Source organism: Amblyomma americanum, chromosome 2, assembly GCF_052857255.1.
Source record: "Amblyomma americanum isolate KBUSLIRL-KWMA chromosome 2, ASM5285725v1, whole genome shotgun sequence".
Lineage (NCBI taxonomy): Eukaryota > Metazoa > Arthropoda > Arachnida > Ixodida > Ixodidae > Amblyomma > Amblyomma americanum.
Window position 1 is genome coordinate 189,565,808 of NC_135498.1, and position 22,785 is coordinate 189,588,592.

Consider the following 22,785-nt stretch of genomic DNA (forward strand, 5'->3'; position numbering starts at 1 on the left):
CAAGACACGGTAGCCTAGAACTGCACCTGACGCCGATGTACGCTGTTCAGTTGGAGCCTTGCCAACAAGCGGACTGTACACAGCTGTGCCGACGTCAACTACACACTGCCAGCTTTTGTGCTGCAGTTGGCCTCGGCCTGCTTCACTTTTGCACACTGCGGCTGCAATAGCACTATTGTTCCATTCGCATCACAAGTTTTTTATTTCTTTACAACACATTGAATAAGCGGCGCCGAATTCAGCTGCAGTGGTTGCACTACGTGCTCTTAAAATATTGCTTACAAGAGAAAAGCGAATGTCCGTTTTCTGATACGCCCATACCTCTGTTAGAGCCGTGATTCTGCTGGTGTTGTTCCGTGCTCTTGGCATTTGTTCTAAAGGTAAAAGTGCTTCATCGGTTTATAGATTCAATAGATATCCACATTACAGTACCCAGGGGCTGCTATGATACAACCTTTGCCCGTAAAGTTCCGAGACTGAGCCCATTAAAAAATTGCGTTTAACATTGAAATCATTTGTGCAGCACCCCTTCGAAATAGTCTCCCTTGCAGTCTATATACAGCTTCCAATGCTTCTTGGGGTCTTGGAAACAAGTGAAAAACGCTTCTTTTGGCAGGTCTGTCAGCTCCTTAAGGCGTGGCGTCTTGAATGACCTCCACGCTTCCTATCCAACGACCTTTTAGGTCTCTCTTCACACGAGGAAACAGGAAAAACTCACATGGGGAGAGGTCAGGCGTTTGTAGCAGATGGGACAGTACATTAATGCTGTGCTTGGCTGGCAATTTTGTCACGCTGAGAGCAGTTTGCGGCCTTGCGTTATAGCGGAGAAAGCCCCATTGTCCAGATTCCCACAAGTCAGGGCGACGGCGTCGCAGTGCAACATGCATATGTTGGAGAACGCAGATATAAACTCCAGATTCACCGTCTGCCCTTGTGGATCAAACTCGTGGTGTATGCCACCTCTGGCATCGAAAAAAAAACTATCAGCATCGTCTTTGTTTCGGTCTTCTGTCACCGCACCTTTCTTGACGCCGGAGAGCATGTGGACCACAATTCGTCGCTCTGCCTCTTTGTTTGAGGATTGTATTGAAAACACCATGTTTCGTCTTCAGCAATCATGCTGTCGACGAATGCAGCCTCCTTCTCTGCCTCGGAGAGCAAATCAGCGCTCACTGAGGCGCGCGTGTCCTTCTGGTCCTGTGTGAGGGAATGTGGCACAAGTCTGGCATTCAGCTTTCGTTTCCCCCAAGTTCTCACGCGGAATTTGGTGGCATGCTGTCTTACTAATGTCGAGAGCATCTGATAGCATGCGGACTGTAATGGTGCGGTCTTGCTGTACGATTTCTCTGATCCGAGCCCCGTTGTTTTAATTCCGTGAGGTTGAACGGAGCCCCTGCCTTGTGTCGTCTTCCACAGACGTTCTCCGCGAAACGAACCTCTTGTGCCACTCGAAAACTCGCGGCCGCGATAATCTCTCGTTGCCGTAAGCGTCAGAAAAAAACTCATACGTCTGTGTGGCTGTCTTGCCAAGCTTCACAAAGAATTTTATGTTTACACGCTGTTCGAGGTGAGCGTCCGTCTCTCCACCTTCACTCAGAGTAGAATGCGCAGACAATTAGTGACAACGTTTTTTTTTTTCTACATGCAGTGCCATCTAGCGGCTGCCACAGCAATTAACATAAATAGCTCAGGTTAGCTCGAAAAGACGGCGCTACACACACGGACCAACATTTGTTTTGGGGAATCGTTTCTAGAGCTGTCGCATGCTACATTTGGGAGAGTGGGTGCTTTATTTACAAAACGTTTTGAGATTTGTCCCTGTATTTCACATAAGCGAGTGTCTAGAAACTTTTTGCTCTCTTGTTGTGCAGAAAATGTATTTAAATAGGCAACTAGTCTGGGGCAAATCTAGCAAGGGCACTCGTCTGCGCTACTTCATTATGAGCGATCACAGACTCTTTATTAGGTGAATTATTAACGAACGAATTATTACAGGAAATTAGACGCAGTATAGTTGCACATTTTGGTTTTATTTTTAAAAAATCCAGTTATTTACATGCACTGAGAGCTCATTAAACGTGCTGGAAGTTATTTGATGTTGAAGCCGGCATAATGTTTTGTGAACTCGCCTAGCGCGCAAGCAGCTGCCATCAAGACCTGACCGTAAGGACATATTTAATTCGGCGGCTGTCAATTACTGATTCATAGCATGCTTCCATGTTGGGCGTGATCGTGCAGGGTTAGGGCAGGTAAGGCGTTTTGAGCCACATTCAGCGCCACGTAGCTGTGACATTATTGTGGCCTGCAGAATTTTCGCTTTGTGGAAGAAGGCACTCTTGAATTACTATGCGAAGGGCGAGAAATCTGATTTCATGCAGTTTAGATACCTCGTGTTGGTACTGCAGGTTTACGCAGTCATACTCTGTGCACTAGAATGACGTCGATCTAGTCTGCATTTTGAAGAGCGGCGCTGAAATTGGCGCTTCCTCTGTTGGTGGCTCGCACGGCGACACAGTTTGACAGCGGGTCAAGGACGTGCACCGACGCCACACCGCACGACACAATGGCCGGCGCGGCCTTTTTACGCGCTCGGGGTGTCTGACCTGCGATTACTGTGACCAGAGCAAAAACTGGCATACTGAAGGAAAAAGCGAAACTCGTCAAGGGCCAACAAAAGCCAACGTCGGCCTGATATCATGGAGTCGCTTGCTTTGTGCAAGCCGCTACGTTTTGCGTTTGAGACGGCCCTATCTCGCGTGTTGAAAAGCCGATGCTTTGTTCTCGAAAAAACTGAAGCTGCACAGAAGAAGGACAAAGTGACAAAAACGGTCTGCACGAGCGGTAATGGCGGCAATGCATCATCAAGCAGAATAGTTTCGTGCTGCGCATTTTAGCCATGCGATTCTGCAGTCAAATTTGCTCTTCACAGCGGTGCTTTCGAAAGCGCTGCTCGCTAAAATAACCGTTCTTTGTAGTGAAAAATATAATTAAATCTCATCACTGCAAGAACTACAGCAATTTCTGAAGGTTCGCAACTTAATTCAATGTTCACGTTTTGTGGTTTATTTAGTTTTATTTTAGTCTGCATGTCATGAAGCAGTGCAAAGATTTCGTAATTGTAGAATTGAGTGCATACATCTCCAAGTTGTGATAAGAAAATTTAGTGAAAGCCTAACAATACTCTACTTTATAGCAGAGCCTGGCGGTTCACACGTCCGGCCCGCTGCTGTGTCCTTGCACGCAATAGGACTTTTGCCAGTCATTTTTCCGAGCTGAAGAATTGTCGAAATCTTATGATTCTTATTTTCTAGTAGAGTATGTTTGAAGGTCGTGAAGCTTTGGCTAGTACTGTATTTCGGCTCCCACCAAATACAGTACCCCAGTCGCTCTTTTCATCTGAGTATGCTGTTATCCGTGAATAAGGGTAGGAAATCCTACCCTTGTTTAAAAGTGCAGCGGCTGGAAAACTTTGCTACTTTTTTGTTAGTAACAGTGCATTTGCAATTGTAGGTTGCAAATTTGTACATAATGTCTGGAGACGAGGAGCAGTCTAACAACCTTTTCTGCGCAATAGCTTCAGTTTTTCACGTTCTCGAACCCAGCACAGGCTGCAGTGTGGATGTCTATGCATAGACACGCAACATGACGGTGTTATCGGGCGTGTGGGATTTATGCGCGTTCTACGTTAGGAGCATGAGAAGATAAGAGTAAATTTGAGAACAGTCCTTCCAAAATCACTGTGCAGAGGTTTGAATGCAGGAATTCAGGCAGCACGGCGCGCGTCCCGTCAGCGTGCATGAGCGCGTTTTGCAGTGTTGAGCTGTACCTCTACGTTCAAGGATTACGGTATATGCAACTTGCCGAGAACCGAGCACTCTCTGCACATTCTGTGCTTGTCAGCACTCCAACAGTGATGTGCTTAAAGTGGCTTATGAAAAGCGGAACACATTTTTTCTAGATCAATGGACTGGCAGGTTTCGACAAAAATATAGCTTTTAATGCCAGAGAAAATAATGTAAACACCTAGCACCTGCGGCACCTTACCGTAAAATTTCCCGCGCACTGGTAATGGCAATGTTCTGACTAGCGACGCGACTGTTCGAACCTTCTTAATTGTAGCGAAATTATAATGACAACGCAAGAAGACCAAAAGCTGTATTGAATGGGGCGATTTTTATTAATTTGCTGTTTGATTCCTAGATAAAAAAATTATTTGCGGCATGAAAAAGAGGAAATGAAATAGTGTTAGCTCCCGACTCATTCTAATAGTTTGGGAGCAGACAACAGTCAGGAGCAGAAAAAACACGCGATTCTCGCAGCCGGAATTTTTTCATAATTTGATTGGTTTATCTACTCACAGGTAAGAAAGCAACACAAAGAAAACAGAAATCGCCGCCACTGCACATATTTTTTTCCCCCAAAACCAGAAGATATGGATGAATGACATGCGCATACGAAGACACAAGAGAGTATGCGAAGTGCTTCTAAAGGCAGTTTCATCGGCTGAGTGAGGTTATTGTATAGTAGAGTTATACGCATATATTACTTCAATCAAAAATAAGATTTGATTCTTTTCGGCCAGAATTAAGCTGATCCGGGAGCTTGGGAAACAAATGATGTCTAGTCACCGTTGGGTTAGCAACTTCTACAAATGCACTGAGCCAGCTAGGTTTATAGACAATGGCACAAAGAAGCAAACCAGGATTATAGGCTTTTGAAGAAAAATTGCCAAATGAATTCTCTTAGACTACATCACGTTTGTCTCACTCAGAGGACGGGGAATATTCTCTTCGATCCTATCCAAATTTTTATAGTAAAGCCTGAAGTTTCCTTTTCCGTGCGTAGTCCAGCATTGCTTACTGTGGAAAAGACCTGCAGGCATTATCACGAAGGAATTTTAAGTTTAGTAATACTAAGGTTGTCTGAAACAAAAGAATGACACAAATGTCTCACACTTCCGCAGTTGTAGTGTCTACGGCGAAATACAATTACACAGTCTGAGGCACGGAGTAGTCCGTAGTCTTCCGATACCAAACGGCCGATATCTCTTCCATGGAAAGCTTGGCCACCCCGAAAAACTACTTTATCTTAAGAAAACTAGACGAATGTTCAGAACGTCCAACTGTCAACCCGATACGCCTGTGAAATAAAGACTACAGCCTGTGTAAAATACCGTAAAATCCTGTTACATGCAGTAGCCCATTTTCAGTTTATAAAAATCGATCGAACAATTTTTGGAAGCAGCTCTGTAAAGTGATGCAGTGTTTTCTTCTAAGCACGAAATGCGCCGTGTTAGGCCACTGCTCACAGCAGAGAATCCCGGACACCCTCAATGCACGGCTGTGAGACGATTTCAGTGGGTCCCATAACATTTACTGTCCGTGCGAAACTGGCCACAATGCTGTGCTAACCATGCAAACGCTGATGACCGAGATTCGAACCCGATCCCGGATGCCGCGTTTCGAGGGAGAGGGAAGAGCTTGATTCCAAGAGGAGGCAAGCGTAGCAGTGGGGCAGCAGATTGTTAGGTGGGCGGATGAGGTTAAGAGGTTGGCGGGGATACGGTGGCCGCAGCTGGCACAGGTAGGGTTGATTGGAGAGACATGGGAGAGGCCTTTGTTCCGCAGTGGGCGTAGTCAGGCTAATGATGATGAATATGAAACGCGAAATGCGCCCGTGTGCTGTGCAATGTGCGTGCACGTTAAAGATTTTCAGGTAGTAGAAATTATTCCGGGGCTCTCCACTACGGCACCTCTTCCTCTTTTTACCCGCCGCAGTGGCTGAGTTGTTAGTGCGCTCGGCTACTCAGTCCGAGCAAACGCGCCCGTGTCCTGTACGATGTGAGTGCACGTTAAAGATCCCAAGGTGGTGGAACTTATTCCAGAGCACTCCACTACGGAACCTCCCTCTCTGTTTCTTCTTTCACTCCCACCTTCCTTTTTTCCCTAACAGCACGGTTCGGGTGTCCACAGAGACGTGAGGCAATTACTGCTCCAATTCTTTTCCTCGAAACCCAGTTTTTCATTGTTTCCATTTTCCAGTTTTCAATTTTACCTCTTTCTTGCTTCACTGCAACCTTCCTCCATTCCGTCGTGGCGCGGTGGAGGTGTCCGCAAAGAAGTGAGAAAGTTAGTGAGCCATTTCCGTTTCTCAAAAAACCACTAATTTAATTTAATGGTGAATAGGGCAACCAGTATGGTTGGGAAACGAAATCAGGTGGTCACTATTAATAACCAGCCAACGCAGTAGGGGTGAGAAGCAGCTCTGACCAGCTCGGACGAAACGAGTCAAGAGGAACTCATCGAAAGAGCCCGGATGGCAGCCTATGCCAGTGGGCTTCCGGACTGAGAGCTCCAATCGCCGCTGCAACCTCATAAACAGTCTGATTAAAATATTTTAGCCACCACCTAGTTTAGTCAGAGTGCGCAGAACGAATTCTCAGCCATCTCGACCAAACATGGTGCCCTTTTGAAAACTTTTGCATATGATACCGCGGATTCATCCAGCTTTTCGCGGATAGGCACGCCTCCGTTAACTTCCGAGCCCCACAGCTGAAAGCAGCTCCCTGCGGCGCACAAAGTGAAAAAGGATTGCGAGGGACATCGCTCATTTAAATTGAAATGAAAATTGTCAGGGATTGTGCTAAATTTAGAAGTCAACGAGGTGCTCTGTGAGTGAAATATCTGAGCTTCTTAGGTCTTCAGAGCTGTTGTGGGCCGGCGCGAGCCCTGCTAAAGGCACAAAGTCCTCCACGGCACAACAGAATGGGCGCTTTGCCGATTACAGAGCCGATGACTCTATGGAGGAACGCATGACTCATTTAGTGCACGTCGTATCACACGTTACTGATGTAGCAAACTTCGTCGAACGGCTTTTTAACGTACCATGACCTGCTGAGCATCCCCAGCGACTTTGATCCGATACTGAAGAGAAAAGTATTTTTTATCTCTATATCTCTTTTGGTATGGAGATCGAATACGATGAATACACCCTTCGCTGCGCGCTGCGTGACGGCAATTGTGCTTTCTGTGCGCACGTCGATCAATTTAGTTACTGCTCTAAGAAAACTGAGCGCAACTGATGCTCGATTGCGCTACATACGTGGAGGGTACTACATCTACTGCATGCATTCACTAATTTATCGCTCCTTTCTGAAGGCCTATTTGTGCTGCTCTTTGACGTGACTGCAACACATAGACGCCATGGGCCACCTTTATGGCCGTGCTTTGCTCTTTCGCCTTGAGATCGCACCGATTCTCGGCGATTATTGACATTGCTTTAGGTCTGACTGAACACTTCTTCCTGACAAAGGAACTTGTAAATGTAAAGCGCGAAGGGGTGCCAACCAGCTCCCATGGCTCGTTCGTCGCCTGGTAGATCGCGGCACATCACGAATTTTGCGGATATCGTTTTGTGTAACGAACCAAATTTTCTTCTCTCAGCATGGTGCAGTTGGGTGTTACTGGAAACACTTTCGTTCAACAAGCACTGCTGTCAGTACAATACTAGGCGACTGCCGCAGTTCGCAGAGTGAATAAAGCCAGCGCGGAACGTTTATAGCATTGCTTAACGATCTGCGGTCAACCACATCTTCGTATTCCATCACTATCTGCAAGACTAGAGCCCCCCGTAATCTTTTAAGAAGAAACTGGTACACTCGACATCTTCGCTCCAAAATTTATGGCTTACCCGTCTACACTGAGTAACCTGCAAATTTCCTATTCCTGTTAATGTAAATGAGTTGAACACGGAATTAATGTTTCAGCGATTTGCAGTTGGCATGTGGTTCATACGCGTAACTAACTGGCCACCATTGCCTAACCTTGCTGTAACTCGTTGCGCTTACTAAGGTGTTCAGGCAAGCGGCCCGATTTACGCGTCGTGCACGCCTGCCCATGTGACCTAACAGCCCTGCCTCTCGTTTGCGCGGTGCCCTCGAGCTCTGGCCTCTTTTTGTTTGTTTTAAAAAAAAGAACAGGTGCCAGCTTCCTGTCACACTGCTGGGCATAATGATATCTTCTGAAGTGCTTGCAAATATATTTTGTTTTTAGCCAGAGCAACCTTGCATTTGTTTGACCTTATTTTCGTATATGTTGCACGTTGCAGGCAGACCTGTACGCTGGTGCGCTGTTTATCCAGGAGTCTCTCCACTGGAATCTTTATGCCTCCATTGCTGTTTTGTTGGGCATCACAATAACCTCAACTGTAGGAGGTCGGTGCTTTGTTCACGCACGCTTTTGTGCCATTGTTTCTCTTCCTGCTCAGTTTAAGTTGTTGCACACACGCTTCTCATACCGTCGCACGAAGCTAAACACGAAGTTTATGTTTATTTATAGTTGTCAACGTCCCATGGTAAGTAGAAGTGAGCCGTTCTGTTTCAGAGCACAAGGGTAGAATACAGCTATGCGTTGTGGGAAAGGTATGCTAGTGGCAGTTGTTGAAACACCGTACTCTGCTTTTATACTGATATAACAACGCATTTTGGATGCGGTAATTGTTTGTTGTACAGGCGAAGGAATAGCCTTTTCATGGCAACTGTAGCAACTGAAGGAACCTCCATTTTGCAGTTGTGGTCTAGAGGGCGGCTTGGTGATAGGAAAATTAGCCGGCATGTTGTGGCTTCTTATTCAACGAGTCAGTTACCGGGCGTATTGCTGGTTACCTAAACTCTGGTGAACCATTTTTACTTAGGACATAATCTTGCAGACACAAAGGTAAACTTAAAAAATATATGCATGTAACTTGAATGACGAAGAAAGAGTCTATTTAGTAGAATGGATTTGATTGCTTTCTGCAGTGTATACGAGCGTATCGTGAGCAGGTGCTGAACGAGAACCAGGTTAAGAAAATTTTTGTGCATTCCTTCTTATTAGTGGAGCAAGCTGCAAGCGTACAAAGCGAGGTAAGCCCCGCTAGGAGCATGACTAGAATAAATATTTAGCGTAGTGTGCTCAGAGTGAAATGTTTAAATTCCGGAGCAGTGCGCTGAGAGTTAAATATTTGCCTGCCAGCCAGGAAAAGAATTAATGCTGTGTTTCACGACAAAGTAAAAATACATATCAGTGCTATTAGCATTGCAGGCCACTGCTGCTGGTATTTTAGGAGAGGAGGCAAGAATCAAGCACACTCGGTGCAATTCTCGGCGCCCGAAGTCACGATCCACAGTTACCTTAGAGCAGCCTACCCAATGTATGCGATATTATGAAAAAATACTTCCACAGAAAATAAACACTAGAGGTACACATATAAGAATACCTCGCATTAAATGAAAAATATAACAAATACTCAATTTTATGCATGCGGTTAAAAAAAGTATTTTACCTAGGAAGTGCTTAGTATGAGAAAACTGGCCGAATAGCAAACATGACGCATCGCCGCACTGTGCATAAGCGTCTGCTCTCGAATATTAAGACACTGCGGTCGCGATTGTAAACCTAATAAACGAGGACGTCAAAACCGGCTTTATATGCACCAAGTCTATACGGCCACGGATAGTGCTTCATTCAAAAGTGGAGCCGAGTAATTAATAACATACGTTATACACGATTTAACGGCAGTCATTACACAATGTCGTGACAAGGTGCTGTTGGGTCCCATTGAGATCAAAAGAAATTTGAATGCTGTACAAACATGGAACAGCTAATTTTAGAAAATAAACCTTCCGTGCAAAGATTTAAAAAGGTTAATACACGGGAAGAGATTGTGGAAACAACAAACTGAAACTTGCAAACATTGTTCTTGAAAAATGGTATCATGCTGACAGAAGTTCTCTAAAAGTGATTTTATTCCTTCTTCTTATTGAACGTATGCACTTTACAACAAGCTGCATACTCATAAAAGAAAACGAGTCGATATGCAAAGAACAGTCAAAGATGTCAGAGGAAACCACGCTCTCTTTTCATGCACAAAGCTAGGAAAAGTAAGGAACGAGCATATCGCTTGGTTTTATCAAGAACGTGCTCCTTGCGAAGACGACGTCCTCTTAGCAGAATATACAACTGTGAGTGATTCATGCGTCGTAAGTTTGCTCAAAAAGCAGATACTTTAAATAGCCTGCAGTTATGAAAGAAAGCCTCTGGGCTCCTTTACCTATTAAAACAAACATTTCCTGCTGTACTAATGCATGCTAACATCAGCCGGCCACATGCCAAAACTCTAAACACAATAAAAACTCGTACCGACCAAAATAAGCAGAAGGCAGTGCCAATTTTAGAAAATGACGGCACTGAGTGATTTTTTAAACGTGGGACAGCCCTTTTGTAATGTGCTGCTGGTAGACTGTGGCCCTACTGCTGAGATTTACCACACAAGTAGCTACGGAATCTCAGTGGGCGACTTTGTTGGGAGGATCCACTATGGTGTCAGCTGGACGGAATCCGTACAGCATGTATCTAGTTCTGCTTGCGGCAGCGGTACACCACAGCCCGAGAGAAATTACAGCCGCGGGCAAGCTTAGTGTAGTAGCACTGAAAAGGAGGAGGAACTCAGTTCCCCGCTAGCACAACCGCACCCAAATTTTATATCCCCCAGTATTATCATAAAAAAGTTTACGAAATTTTAGCAATCAACCGCACATAGATATGTGGAACCTGAATATGAGGATGCAGACCGAGCAGCGCACCATGTAATCTCAACCAATGCACCTTGACGCCAGGAAATTAAAATTTTCTGCCCAATTTGCTTTAGTCAGGTTTATCACAGTGGGTTTACAATAAAAACAAATTACTGCGCTAAGAGAGCAGCTCCAAAGGATATCACTTTGGTCACACATTGCGCTTGTTCACTTTTGGTAGTTCCGAAGAATAGGCCAGTGCGTTTTGCTCGTAAATAAAATCAAATACAGCTAACTTTGATGTTCACGCGTTAGCGTAAGTTTGTCTCATTACTGTGAATTTAGGGAAAGCCCGCTCAGCGCGAGTCCCACCGTTAATTCTATTCACGCTAAGAGACAAACTTCATGCTCTGCATTTCATTGGGCCGTCAAACACGGCGCCGTTCATTGCTCAAACATGAATGAGTTCCGGTAACTTTATTTCGTATCATCTGCTTTCACCTCATAGCCATAGTTCTTGTTAACTATTTAGTTTTACGTTTTTACATAATTAAAGCAGGAATGATGACTACTGTCGATTTGTATGCCCTAATAGCAGATTATTTCTGGTTAAAATGAACTGGCTAGCAACTAAGGTAAAATAACAATTCTTTTATACAAATCCCTCAATATGACTCACTTGTGCTTTGTCGGCAGGTTTTCTTCGCATGCTGCTTCACTTGTTCATTTTCTCGTGCTGGGTCCTAAATGACCTCTACGCCCAGCAGAATGTACATTCGTGGACAGAAAAATATGGAGCACGCGTCGGTGGTCAAATTCTTCTAACCCGTTACCCAGCGAAATGTAGCGGACATTTGACGCCTTGCAAGTGTGATTTACTGTGGCCCCTGCGCATAAGTGCATCAAAGATTTCTATTTACGTTGCTCATCACGACACAAGAGTTTGAGCGTGGAAGCGTGGTCCATAATATTCCGTCCGTGACTGACGTGAAGAAAAGTACGGCAGGCATGTACACCCAAGCGAAGCATTCTTAGTTCTCACAGCAGGGTTCTCAAATTTAGCCGCCATTGATCTGAATAGCAAGACTATTTAATAATGTATTTGTGGAAAAAATAGTATCTCGTCATCTATGAGGAACCCACTGGGAACTATAATCCGAGCTGCTTCGCTAGGTTCTCACAGAAGGCGTCGCTTACTGTGTGCTTCAGATTTGTTTCTGTTTGACTCTCTATCGTGCCATCAAAATCATTCATAATTTTTATTTTTATTTTATTTAGTACATACCGTTGGCCTCACTTTGAGGCCGTAACAGGATCGGGTTTACATACAGTGCGAAAGAAAAAGAAAAAAAGAAAGAAACAACAGAGAAGGAACTTTTTCACTTTACACAAAGGTACACGTAAACGCACATGGTGACACTGTTGTTAATAATTTTCAAGATGGTTTGTTAGCTTCAATACAAATGCTTCAGAAGACATCTGGTTCACAATTTCTGGAGGCTACATATTCCACTATGAATCACATGTGGGAAAAATGAAAATTGGAATGTGTCACTACGGTATCTGTATTCAGATAGGTGTTTTTCATGTTTTGTTCTTGTGACACGTGTGTTAGGCTCGAACAGATATCTAGTCTTATCAAGTTTTGTGCAATCATTCAAAAGGAGGAACAGAAACTTAAGCCGCAGCAGTCTGGCTCGTGTGTGGATTGTATAGAGGCCGGCTTTTTGCAGAAGCAGTGTGGGGGATTCATGACGACTGTATTTGTTGAAAATAAATCGGACAGCTTTTCTCTGGACACTTTCTAATCTATCAATATATTGTTTAGTGTAGGGAAGCCAAGTAATAATACTGTTTTCTAGCGCAGAACGAAAAAGTGAAATGTATGCCAAAAGTTTTGTTTCCGGTGAAGCAAGTCGAAGGGAACGTCTTATCGTGTAAAGAGCAGAATGCGCCTTTGTGGTAATGTGTGTCACGTGCCCGTTCCATCGTAGGTCCGAGGCTATAATAACGCCAAGATACTTGAACTGGTTTACCTTTGTGAGTGTGTTCTGTTCGATTTCATAATTGTAATTTAATGGCTATTTCTTCCTAGTGACTGTCATGCATAAAGTTTTTTCCAGGTTGAGGGCCATCTGCCAGTTTTACACCATATCGATACAGAGTGCAGTGAGTTGTTTAGGGCAATTTGTGTATGACAGTTCCAAATGGTCAAGGATGCTGGTATCATCAGCTTTGGACCAGTCAAAAATCCATGCTTTCCGTCTTTGAACAGAAGTCGGTGTTCTCAATGGGAGGACACATAATGCAGCCTTATGATCTGAAAGTCCATCTACTACCTCACATGAATAATTTGTAAACTGAAGTATGTCACTAGTAAACATAAGATCAAGAGTATTAGTACTAGTTTTCGTAACGCGCGTTGGGTCGCGGATTACTTGAATGAGACCGGAGTTAAAATAGATATCAAGCAGTGCTTTTGCGCTAAGTATGTCTGTGTTACCGTGGTAAAGGGTATCCCAATTGATGCAAGGGAGGTTAAAATCGCCTGTAAGAACAACTTTTTGTGACTCGCTTAAGTGATGTTCCATGTAATCTGCCATCAGAAACAACGTTTCGTCGGTATCGTCAGGGGGCCGGTACATCGTGCCTAAGTGAAGCAAGCATTGACCCATGGTGATTTTGCACCAAAGCGATTCAACGTCATCGATAGCTGGCATGGTCGCTGCGCGTATGCTATCTTTGATCAAGATTGCCACTCCAGCGCCACGTGTACTTCGGTCCCTACGCATCACGGTAAAGCCAGGCGGAAAAATATCCGCATCTGATATGCTGGGAGACAACCAGGTTTCAGTTATGGTGATAACGTCAGGGCTATGTTACATTATAAAGGCTTCAAGTTCAGTTGTTTTATTCACAATGCATTCTACTTAGAGCGCAATAATTTACTTGGGCTCTCAAGATGTACAGCAGCAGTGCACCTTTGAGTTTAAAAGCCTTACTTCAAGCCCAGTATTCCCACTATCCTGCAAGCTTTTCATTTTTCATTCAGAATTTATTTCAGACAACGAAGAGGTTGTCCAGGGTGACGTGGCAAAAGGCATACATTGCCTGACGAGGCCACGCCACCCGGATGACAGGCGGCACCACTGGCTACACAAAATCAAGAAGAGCATTACATAATAGAACACACTTTCAGTATTTTTACACAATATATTAAGACATCTTTACAAAACACTGGCTTTACAAAACACACACAGCATACATTAACCAGAATTCGACCATAGCAATATTTACAAAACATACACTAGTGATAGGTATACGTTAAGTTTTTATCTTTAAGGTTCATTTATGAGCATTGCTTTAATTAACATTTTGTATTTACGTATAGAGGGGGTAGTGCGTGCAGTATCGAGAATAATAGGGTATTGTTGATTAAGTCAGGAATTTGCCATCCTAACCTCTGAAAACCATAATTTGTGCGTACACGAGGTGTTTCCATACATTGTTTTCGAAGTTCGTATGTGCTAAGTTTAGTGTGATAGGTGGTTTCGAAGGTTATTTTGTCTAGTTTGTACTGGCGTAATATTTCGAGACATAGTTTGTATGTGTGCAGTTTACTTATTTCTAATATTCCATAAGACCTAAACAAAGGCCGGCAGCTGCGCAATAACTGTATTTTCCCAACAGCTCGTAATGCCCGCTTTTGAATTGCAAGGAGGGAATCTCGATTTGTCTGTGTCGTCGTTAACCACACAAGGGAGCAGTAGCTTAAACGGGAATGTATTAATGAATAGTATATTTGCCGCTTTACGGACGCCGGGAGATAATATCTCTGTTTAAAATGCCAACCTCCCGACAAAGATCACTGCGAAGCTGATCAACATGCGAGTTCCAAGAGAGATTTTCTTGAAACAAAACACCTAGAAAACGAATTTTTGAGCACTGTTGCAGCTGAGTGTTTTCAAAGTTTAAGTTTAGGTTGTCAGGAGCTTTTACACCTTTTGCCCTGAAGAGAATGTATTTGGTCTCACTAGCATTTAATTGCATCCTGTTTAGTTTTAACCATGTACTCAAACCAGGCAACCAATAGTTAGCCTTTCTTTCGAGCGCGTAGGGGTCAATACCTGAGAAAAAGACATTTGTGTCATCAGCGTACAACACTAGGTTTTCGCTGCCTGGTATATTCACAACATCATTCAGGTATAAAATAAAGAGTACAGGTCCGAGAATAGATCCCTGAGGCACACCATATTTTATTGTTTTTACATGTGAGGCTGCAGCATTTATGACAGTAAATTGCTCTCTTGACGTTAAATAGTTCTCAATTAAGGTCAACGACACGCCGCGGAATCCGTAAAATGGAAGCTTTCTTATTAGAACATCGTGCTGAACGCAGTCGAATGCCTTTCTGAAGTCGAGGAAAATTCCCAGGGTGTGTACCTTTTCTTCTATGTTGCTTAGAATTTTTTCCTTTATCCCAAGGAGTGCGGTTTCGGCTGATCTATCTTTCCTAAAGCCTAATTGCGCATCGGCTATAATATTTTGCGCGGTGAGAAATCGGACGAACCTTTTGTTTATAACCTGTTCGGCTACCTTTGCAAATACTGGTAGTACTGATATGGGCCTATAATTTGTTAGTTCGTTCGCGGGGCCACCCTTGTGCACAACAGTCACTTTGGCCAGTTTCATTTTCTGCGGAAAAACGCCCGTAGATAAAATAATGTTGCAAATGTGAGAGAGTGGGCAACTGATTATTTCACCTACAGCCATTAGAGGTTTCGGTTTAATTTCGTCTGCTCCTGGAGCACAGCTATTTTTTAGTGCCAGAATAATATCCAGCACTTCCCGTTCGTCGGTGGGTGCTAAAAACAATGTGTTTGCGGCGTTTGATACAATGAACTGCTCACACGGTAAATTAGCTGATTTCTCATCGCATGATCCGACTGCAATGAAATGGTCATTAAATAAATTTGCGACTTCACTGTCAGTCATAGCATCGTTTTGATACGGAACCTTTTTGTGCTGGGTGTTTTTCGAGAGTACCTCCCTCACGGTTTGCCACATTAGCCGTGAGTTACCCGTAATGTCTGCAAACTTAGCTATGTAGTATTCAAATCTTGATTTTCTAATATCTGTATTTAATTTGTTTCGAACTTTTTTAAACAGTGTAAAGTCATTTTCATGCTTGGTACTCAGGAATTTTTCAAAGAGCCTGTTTTTTTGTTTGATTCTCATATGCAGTTCATGAGTGATCCAAGGCTTCCTTATCTTTTTTCGTTTTTCCCATGGCTCGAGGGGAAAACACTTCTCGTATGCAGCCATAAAGCAGGAAAGAAAAGCCTCGTACGCTTTGTTTGCATCTGTTTCCTTTAAAATGGTGTCCCACCTTTGATTTGAGAGAAGATATTTGAAATTGCTGATATTTTTTGAGAGTAATGGCGGATAAAAACTGGTTGCTTATTTGAATTAGGCCTTTTGTGAGGTAAAATGCAGTAGATTGGCAAATGGTCACTTAAATCGCACATCAATACACCCGATTTGACGACGTCAGGGGGAAAGCTTGTAATACAAAGGTCTAAAGTACTTTGAGAGGTCGGAGTAACCCTAGTTGGCATTTCTATTAAGTTACAGCACGCGTATGACACAAACAGCTCTTGCAGGCGCGAATAGCCGGAGGTGTCTGATGAAACATTTAGATTAAAATCGCCAACAAAAGCACACTGTAGTTTTAACTCAAGACTTAGTTCAAACAGTTCTTCCATAGAGTTCAAGAAATGGTTCAAGGATCCAGATGGCGGGCGATAAAACACTCCTAGCAGGATGTCATGAAGTTGTACAACGACGCATTCAATGCTTTCATTTACAATATTATACTCTGTGAGTGCATTGTACTTGAAATCTGAGCGCATATACATCGCAGTACCACCACCACGTTTGATACTGCTAATCATGGTGCTAGGAAGTGGAGACATTGCCGCCACAGAACCGCAAGACAGGCTGGGATGTTCCCCGACTGAAAGCACTCGCCACAATGCCCCGCGGCTCGTTTTCTTGCTCTTGACTGCTTTGGCTATGAGCGGTGGAGCACTATACTCTCCGAGTTGCTTGCGCAACAGAACTCTACACACATACTGAATGATTCATTGTAAAAGCAGAAGATTAAAACAGCAGTTTAAAGTGCGGGGAATCGTGGTTAACTTGTTACAAGGCGAACAATGCACAAAATAATGATTTGTACACGCGTGTATACTTGGTGTATTCGTGTTTACATGTATTTTCGGCTTTCATTTTGGTACCAAGTTTAGCGTGATTCCCCGCAGAATGAGCCAAATAGCCCTCCATTCTCGCCTTGTTCGTAGTTAGCTGGGGGGAAGAAAGGGCGCGAAACTTCGGAGGTAGACGGGCCAGAGGCTAACGGCGGCGTGTTGTGTTTTCCTTTGCATTTATTGGACTCGAGCTGCAAACAAAAGTGATCATTCCGTATTCTGATATGTACCTGTTAATCTTGATATTCGGGCATAATTATGCTGATTATAAAATGGAAGAGCAACACTGTAGTAATTTTCTGCGAGGAAACCCAGGCATTAGTATATACCTCAAGCAAAGGTCGCTGACCGATGTCTTTTAAAAATGTATTATTTTCTAAATTGATATTTGATTAGATAGTTAATGTCGTAGCCCCTCTGTTTATGAAGAGCTATAGGGCTCATATCTAAGCAGCCTGTCAATAAGCACATAAAGAAATAGTGAAATGAGGTGTTATGTGTAGAATATGCATCTTGAAACCGCGCAAAAAAGACAAGGGACGAGGAAGAAACCAACAGGACCGAGCGCGGAACTTCAACTGGTTTATTACAAGAGTGCGTCACATTTATGCAATTATCGTAATCACATTGTAACATGACAAACGATCATCACGTAACACTTTTGCGCAGGCGTGTACGGGACATCATGCAGTCTAGATATGAATACTGTTTATATCAGATAGGTTTACCGAGGTTTTGCTGACACACGAGCCGGATTCCTTCTCGATACAAAAATTATGGTGTGGCAAGAAAAAAGATTAAACAATAAAATGCCCCAGCCCGTGTCACTAGGTATAACGGGCTTCCTTCTAGATACATAAGTATGGTGGGGCAACCAGAAAAGGAATGTAAACCAATAGGCCCCTACCTGTACCACTTAAGTATCACAGGCTTAACCCAATCGTAATATAAATGAAAAGGCCCGAAGGCAATGTTGTGCTTTTGCCACCCGTAGGTGGGAAAATAAAAAAATGGGGTAATGCTGCCAAGCGACCCACAGCCGGGGGAGCGGGCCCGGGGAGACTCCCCTGATCTCCCCTGGGACGTAGCGGAGGGGGTGGGAAGTAGGTTGTGGGAATGGGACTAAGGGAAGGGTTATGGGTAAGGTGATGGGAATGGGGACAGCGAGATATTGACCCTCATTTTATCATTGCTCGACTCCTGTCTGGCCAGGACAGGGAGGGCGTCGATGTTGACCAATGGTGCGGCTCCACTCACGGGATGCCCGACCACCCAACGACGCAATAGCTCCGACTCGGAGACAGGAAATCCTAAACTGGGGCAGCTGCCTCGGGCTCCTCCAGGACATTTAGGGGTCCGGTTCGGACTTGCGAATCACTGCCCAGCTACTAACCGTCAAGTGTTTTTCGCGGTTTTTCAGACTCCCGAAGTATGTGTGGTGGATCCAGCCAATGGAATTAGACTCCCGGGAACCCACCTGTGCTTCCAACCAACCAACCTTGCACTTATTTCCTCCCCTGGCATGCTCCACACCTACTGAGGAGGGAGTGTTCAGGGCTGGGCTGACCGGGCCACAAGCCAAGAACCTGGCCGAGGGTGAGATAACCCGGGCCTACTCCACCGCTACTCCACAACATCGACGGTTTTCGCATCGGTCGTACTAAGGTCCCCCGTACCTCGGCGTCCCGCGCTCTAGCCTCACGGCCCCGCGGTCAGCCATCCCTGGCTGCTTCCCCGAGGACATCGCTCCCAAGGAGCCCTTCTGCTGGAAACCCCCGCGCGGACCTGGCCTCTCCGTGACCAGAAACCGACGCGCCAGCCGGTAGCCACGCACGCCCCCGCATGCAGAGGCCTTTTGATTTTCGAGCACTTTTCGAGCCCAATTCCGTGAGTCCAACCTGATTATAAAACCAGGCCTGCCTCCGCACAGGCATCGGACCTCACGTGCGCGACTGGCCCACTCAGTCGCTTGGGAGTCGCTGCCACTCCCATGGGGTTTTGCATCCCCAGAGGACGGGCCCCGGCAAGCCCATCCCCACCGCTGGCGTTGCACCGGAACAAAGCCTAGTAGCCGAAACTACACCGGCCCGTATCCGGTGGCAGGGGGGGGGGGGGCACGAGCAGGCCGCACAGTCGGATTTCCCCCCCTCCTTCCTTCTAGATACAGTAGGCCTCGTACACTTTTCTGCTTACTTTAGACCCGAACTTATTCAGGATAGTGGTATCGCGAAACCGAGGCGTGCAACCACGGCAGTGGCGACAATGGTCGGCCACATGCCCTCCCCCCGCCAATGCGCCTGAAGATACTCCGCTCTGAACTTTGGAGGCAAGTCCAACATTTTCATGAGAACCGGCGTATGCTGGCAGCCTCCCAGCCTGAGAGACCAGAGAACCATGTCACTGTGTACAGAAGGTACCCTGGTGAATCTAGAGTTTGCACCGAACTGCTGTTGTCCCAGTGTCTTCCATCTCTCCTTGATTGGTTAATGTTTCGGGGAAGTGTCAGTTCACAACCAGGAAAAGTTTCTTATGTCGATCCGTGCACTGTGCCGAAATTTGTTGATAAGATGTTGTCCAATGGGCCCACATTCTGCACTGAGCCTAATGTCTCTCCAGAGGGTCTCTTGTCCCTGGTTAAGGATCTAGCTAAACGTGTGCCTGAAGATGAAAAAGGCTGGTGCATCTGGGAAGGTGTGAAATGTCTTGTGTCGAAGAAGGCCAGAAAAAAAGACCGACTACAGGTTAGAGAAACCATCGATTATCTCCAGCACAATGATCTCGCCTTAATGATTTCAGATAAGGAGGGTAGCTTCGCTGTTCTACCTATTCCACTTTATCGTAAAAAAGCGAATGAAGCCGTTTCAAAGAACTTTTCCGCCACGAAGTGTAGCGCTCCTCGGCTGAAAAAAAACTAGCGGTGGCCTTGTGCGCCAGGCACAACCTGACAAATCTTGGGAAAACTGTAAAAGGAGAAAAAAACCGGAGCACTGAGCATTTTCTTTTCCGCGAAAACCCACAAAGTAGGTGTTCTCTTTAGAGCCATCGTTTCTGAGCGCGATACGTGGCAGGCGGCTTTATCCAAGTTTCTACAAAAACATTTGCGTATACTCCTAATAGAGGACCTGTTTTGGATAAAGAATTCTGAAGAGATTATCGCATTCCTTCGTGACCACGCAAAACTCCAATCAATCTTTGTTCCCTTTTTTCAATAGACGTAACCGACCTGTTTTATTCCATTGCTTAGGACAAACTCTTTTGCGCTCTTAAAGATTCAATTGATGGCTATGGCCCTATGGCCTTCCAGAATGCATGCGAATTAAGTGTAGATAAGTTTTTAGAAATGCTTAGGTTTTATCTTTCATCGACTATTGTCAATTTTGATGGAAAGAACTTCATTCAGAAGCGTGGTGTTTGTATTGGCTCTTGCATAGCCCCTTTCTTGAGTGACATTTTTATTATACCGTGAAAAACGAATTCCTGAACGCCTTGACACAGCCTACTCGGCTAAGCGTTTTAGATACGTGGATGACTACGCTATTTTCCTGAAAGAGGTTACGCATGAGGGGAGTGCGACTGCGGTGCACCGGGTTTTACAAATCTTCTCCGAGTGCTCTTTTGGTCTTATCTTCACCCATGAGGTGCCAGCGCTAGGATCTTTTCAGTTCCTTGATATCTGTATTGTTGTCCGCAAAACCCGAGCGTGCTGCAGGTATCAGCCTCGCTCAAAAAGAGCCATTTTAAGTCACCAGTCAGCTCATTCCAAGCTTGTTAAAAGCGGTATCGCAAAAAACTGCCTGCGTGCTGCTCCGAACAAGTCCTGCAATCGCGAAATCGCACACAGCGTGGGTTTCCAGCTAAAAAGGCTGACCAGTGCTGGTTTTCTCGGGGAGTTAATCACCTCTGTGCTAGAGGCCCTTGCCAGTAAAGCCTGGGGCGTACCTGAGCACCGCCGCAGGTAAGAAGAGCAACGCAAGAGGCCCGTTGCCATCCCATACTACCACCAGTTCTCGCATCGCTTGAAATAAGTGGCTCAGAAGGGTGACGTGCCGGTGGTCTTCACCGCAACCCAAAAACTGGCCGGCCTATGCAACAAGGAGCAGAGAAAGCAAAAGGAAGAATGCGGTATCAAGCACGCAGACTGATTTGTCCCGTGGAAAATGGACGTCATATACCGTATACCCCTGTCCTGTGGCAAAAGCTACATCGGACAAACAGGATGTTGTATAAACGTCGGACTTCAGGAGCACCACGCAGGAGTAGGCGCATTGGCGGGGGGAGGGCATGTGGCCAACCATTGTCGCCATTTCCGTGGTTGCACGCCTCGGTTCCCGGTACCACAAACCTGCTTAAGTTCGCGCCTAACCTAAGCAGAGAAGTGTACGAGGCCTACTGTATTGAGAACGAATCCTGCTCGTGTGTCAGCAAAACCTCGGTAAACCTGTCTGATATAAACAGTATTCATATCTAGACTGCATGATGTCCCGTAAACACCTGCGCACCAGTGTTACGTGATGATCGGTTGTCAGGTTACAATGCGATTACGATGATTGCATAAATGTGACGCGCGGTTGTAATAAACGAGTTGAAGTTCCACGCTCTTTCCTGTTGGTTTCTTCCTCGTCCCTTGTCTTTTTTGCGCGGTTTCAAGATGCATTCTACTACTAGTCACCAACTAGCCTGCCTCTCTACTATACGTGTTATGTGTGAAGCCGCCTTTGGTTCGTTAACCGCTATGAGCGCTTTCTCGGGAATTTATAAGTGGTACGGACAGGTATCTTCAAGAGAAGAGTTTGTCATGTCATGACACTTGCGCTACGAGGTGCAGCCATTGATTCGACAGCATAACGTGCTTGCGCTCAGCTTTCTCAGTAATCCTTTGTATTTTAAAACGGAGCTAATTTGTGCATTTTAAAAATAACTTTGCTTGAACGGCTTTCAAGAGACACTCTTATTAAATGGTCGTTGCTTTCTCAATGCCTTTAGATCACGCAACGAAGTTATCATCGGGGAAAAAGTTCAGCGGTGAAACCTGGCCATCGCCGATGACGGTAGCTTATTCCTGATCTTTCATCGAGGGAGGTAATCTAACTTCGCCTCAGCATTCAAGCGAAAATAACTTGACACACTGGCACACATTCTGTCGCTTAAGTGTCTGCTGTGTCGAACGAATTTGTTAAAAAAGTATTACCTGCATTTGTCTCCTCTGTTATCGCGAATTTTTTTTTTGTTTCGAGCCCTCGCACCCTTGGTGTGCGCAGGTGGCCTATCGGCCGTGCTGTGGATCGACTTCGTCCAAGCCGTCGTCATGGTGGCCGGTGCATCTGTGCTTGCTGTGCTGGGTAAGTGTCTGTGCGCGACACTACGCTGCTTCGAGGTGTTCTCGAATGTCGATCGCAGGCTCCGATTCTTGGCCGCAGCACCCAGTCGTTATCTTAGGATGAATGCAATGGCAATCCGGTACTGAGAACTTGGAGCGGGTCAAATGTTCTTACGCGACCTCATCCGTTGCACAACTGCTTCTCGTGACACTCCTCGTAACTCATGCTATGCATTCTGACGCAAACACTGGCACTGAGCTCTTGGATACGAATTATGAATGGGTATTGCGTCGTAAGTCTGCGCAGAACGACCGATCTAAGAAATATGCGTCTCCTGAGCGGTAATATGTTATAAGCCCGGAGAGATTTTCCTGCCAGACAGTGGAGTGGGGTAATGTACAGGAAAGAGGAGGAGGATTTTTGACTCCATGCTGATTTCTGGATGAACGCTTACTTGAACGGTGTTTGTTTGGTGTGGCTGCTGGTTATCCCGGCACTTATAATTTTCCGTTCAAACCGAAAGCATCGTAAGACCACTCTAATGAGTACTTGCACAACCAGAAAAATGCAAGGTATTTTTTGCACCTGCTAATGAATCGTAAATACATGATGTGTAACTGAGCTGTTGTTTTCCATGTTGCCTTAA

At 45.1% G+C, this 22,785-nt stretch overlaps 1 protein-coding gene across 4 annotated transcripts in view; it reads left to right on the top strand.

Moving 5' to 3' along the window:
* Positions 1-22,785, top strand: part of LOC144122098 (sodium/mannose cotransporter SLC5A10-like) — a 177,120-nt gene that overhangs the window by 135,181 nt on the left and 19,154 nt on the right. For 3 of the 4 annotated variants that reach the window (XM_077655623.1, XM_077655621.1, XM_077655622.1), the window contains exons 7-8: positions 8,107-8,212; positions 22,080-22,160. In XM_077655623.1, coding sequence (XP_077511749.1) covers positions 8,107-8,212; positions 22,080-22,160 — 187 coding nt within the window. The remainder of the gene's footprint in view (positions 1-8,106; positions 8,213-22,079; positions 22,161-22,785) is intronic. The other variant, XM_077655624.1, reaches the window with a different exon arrangement.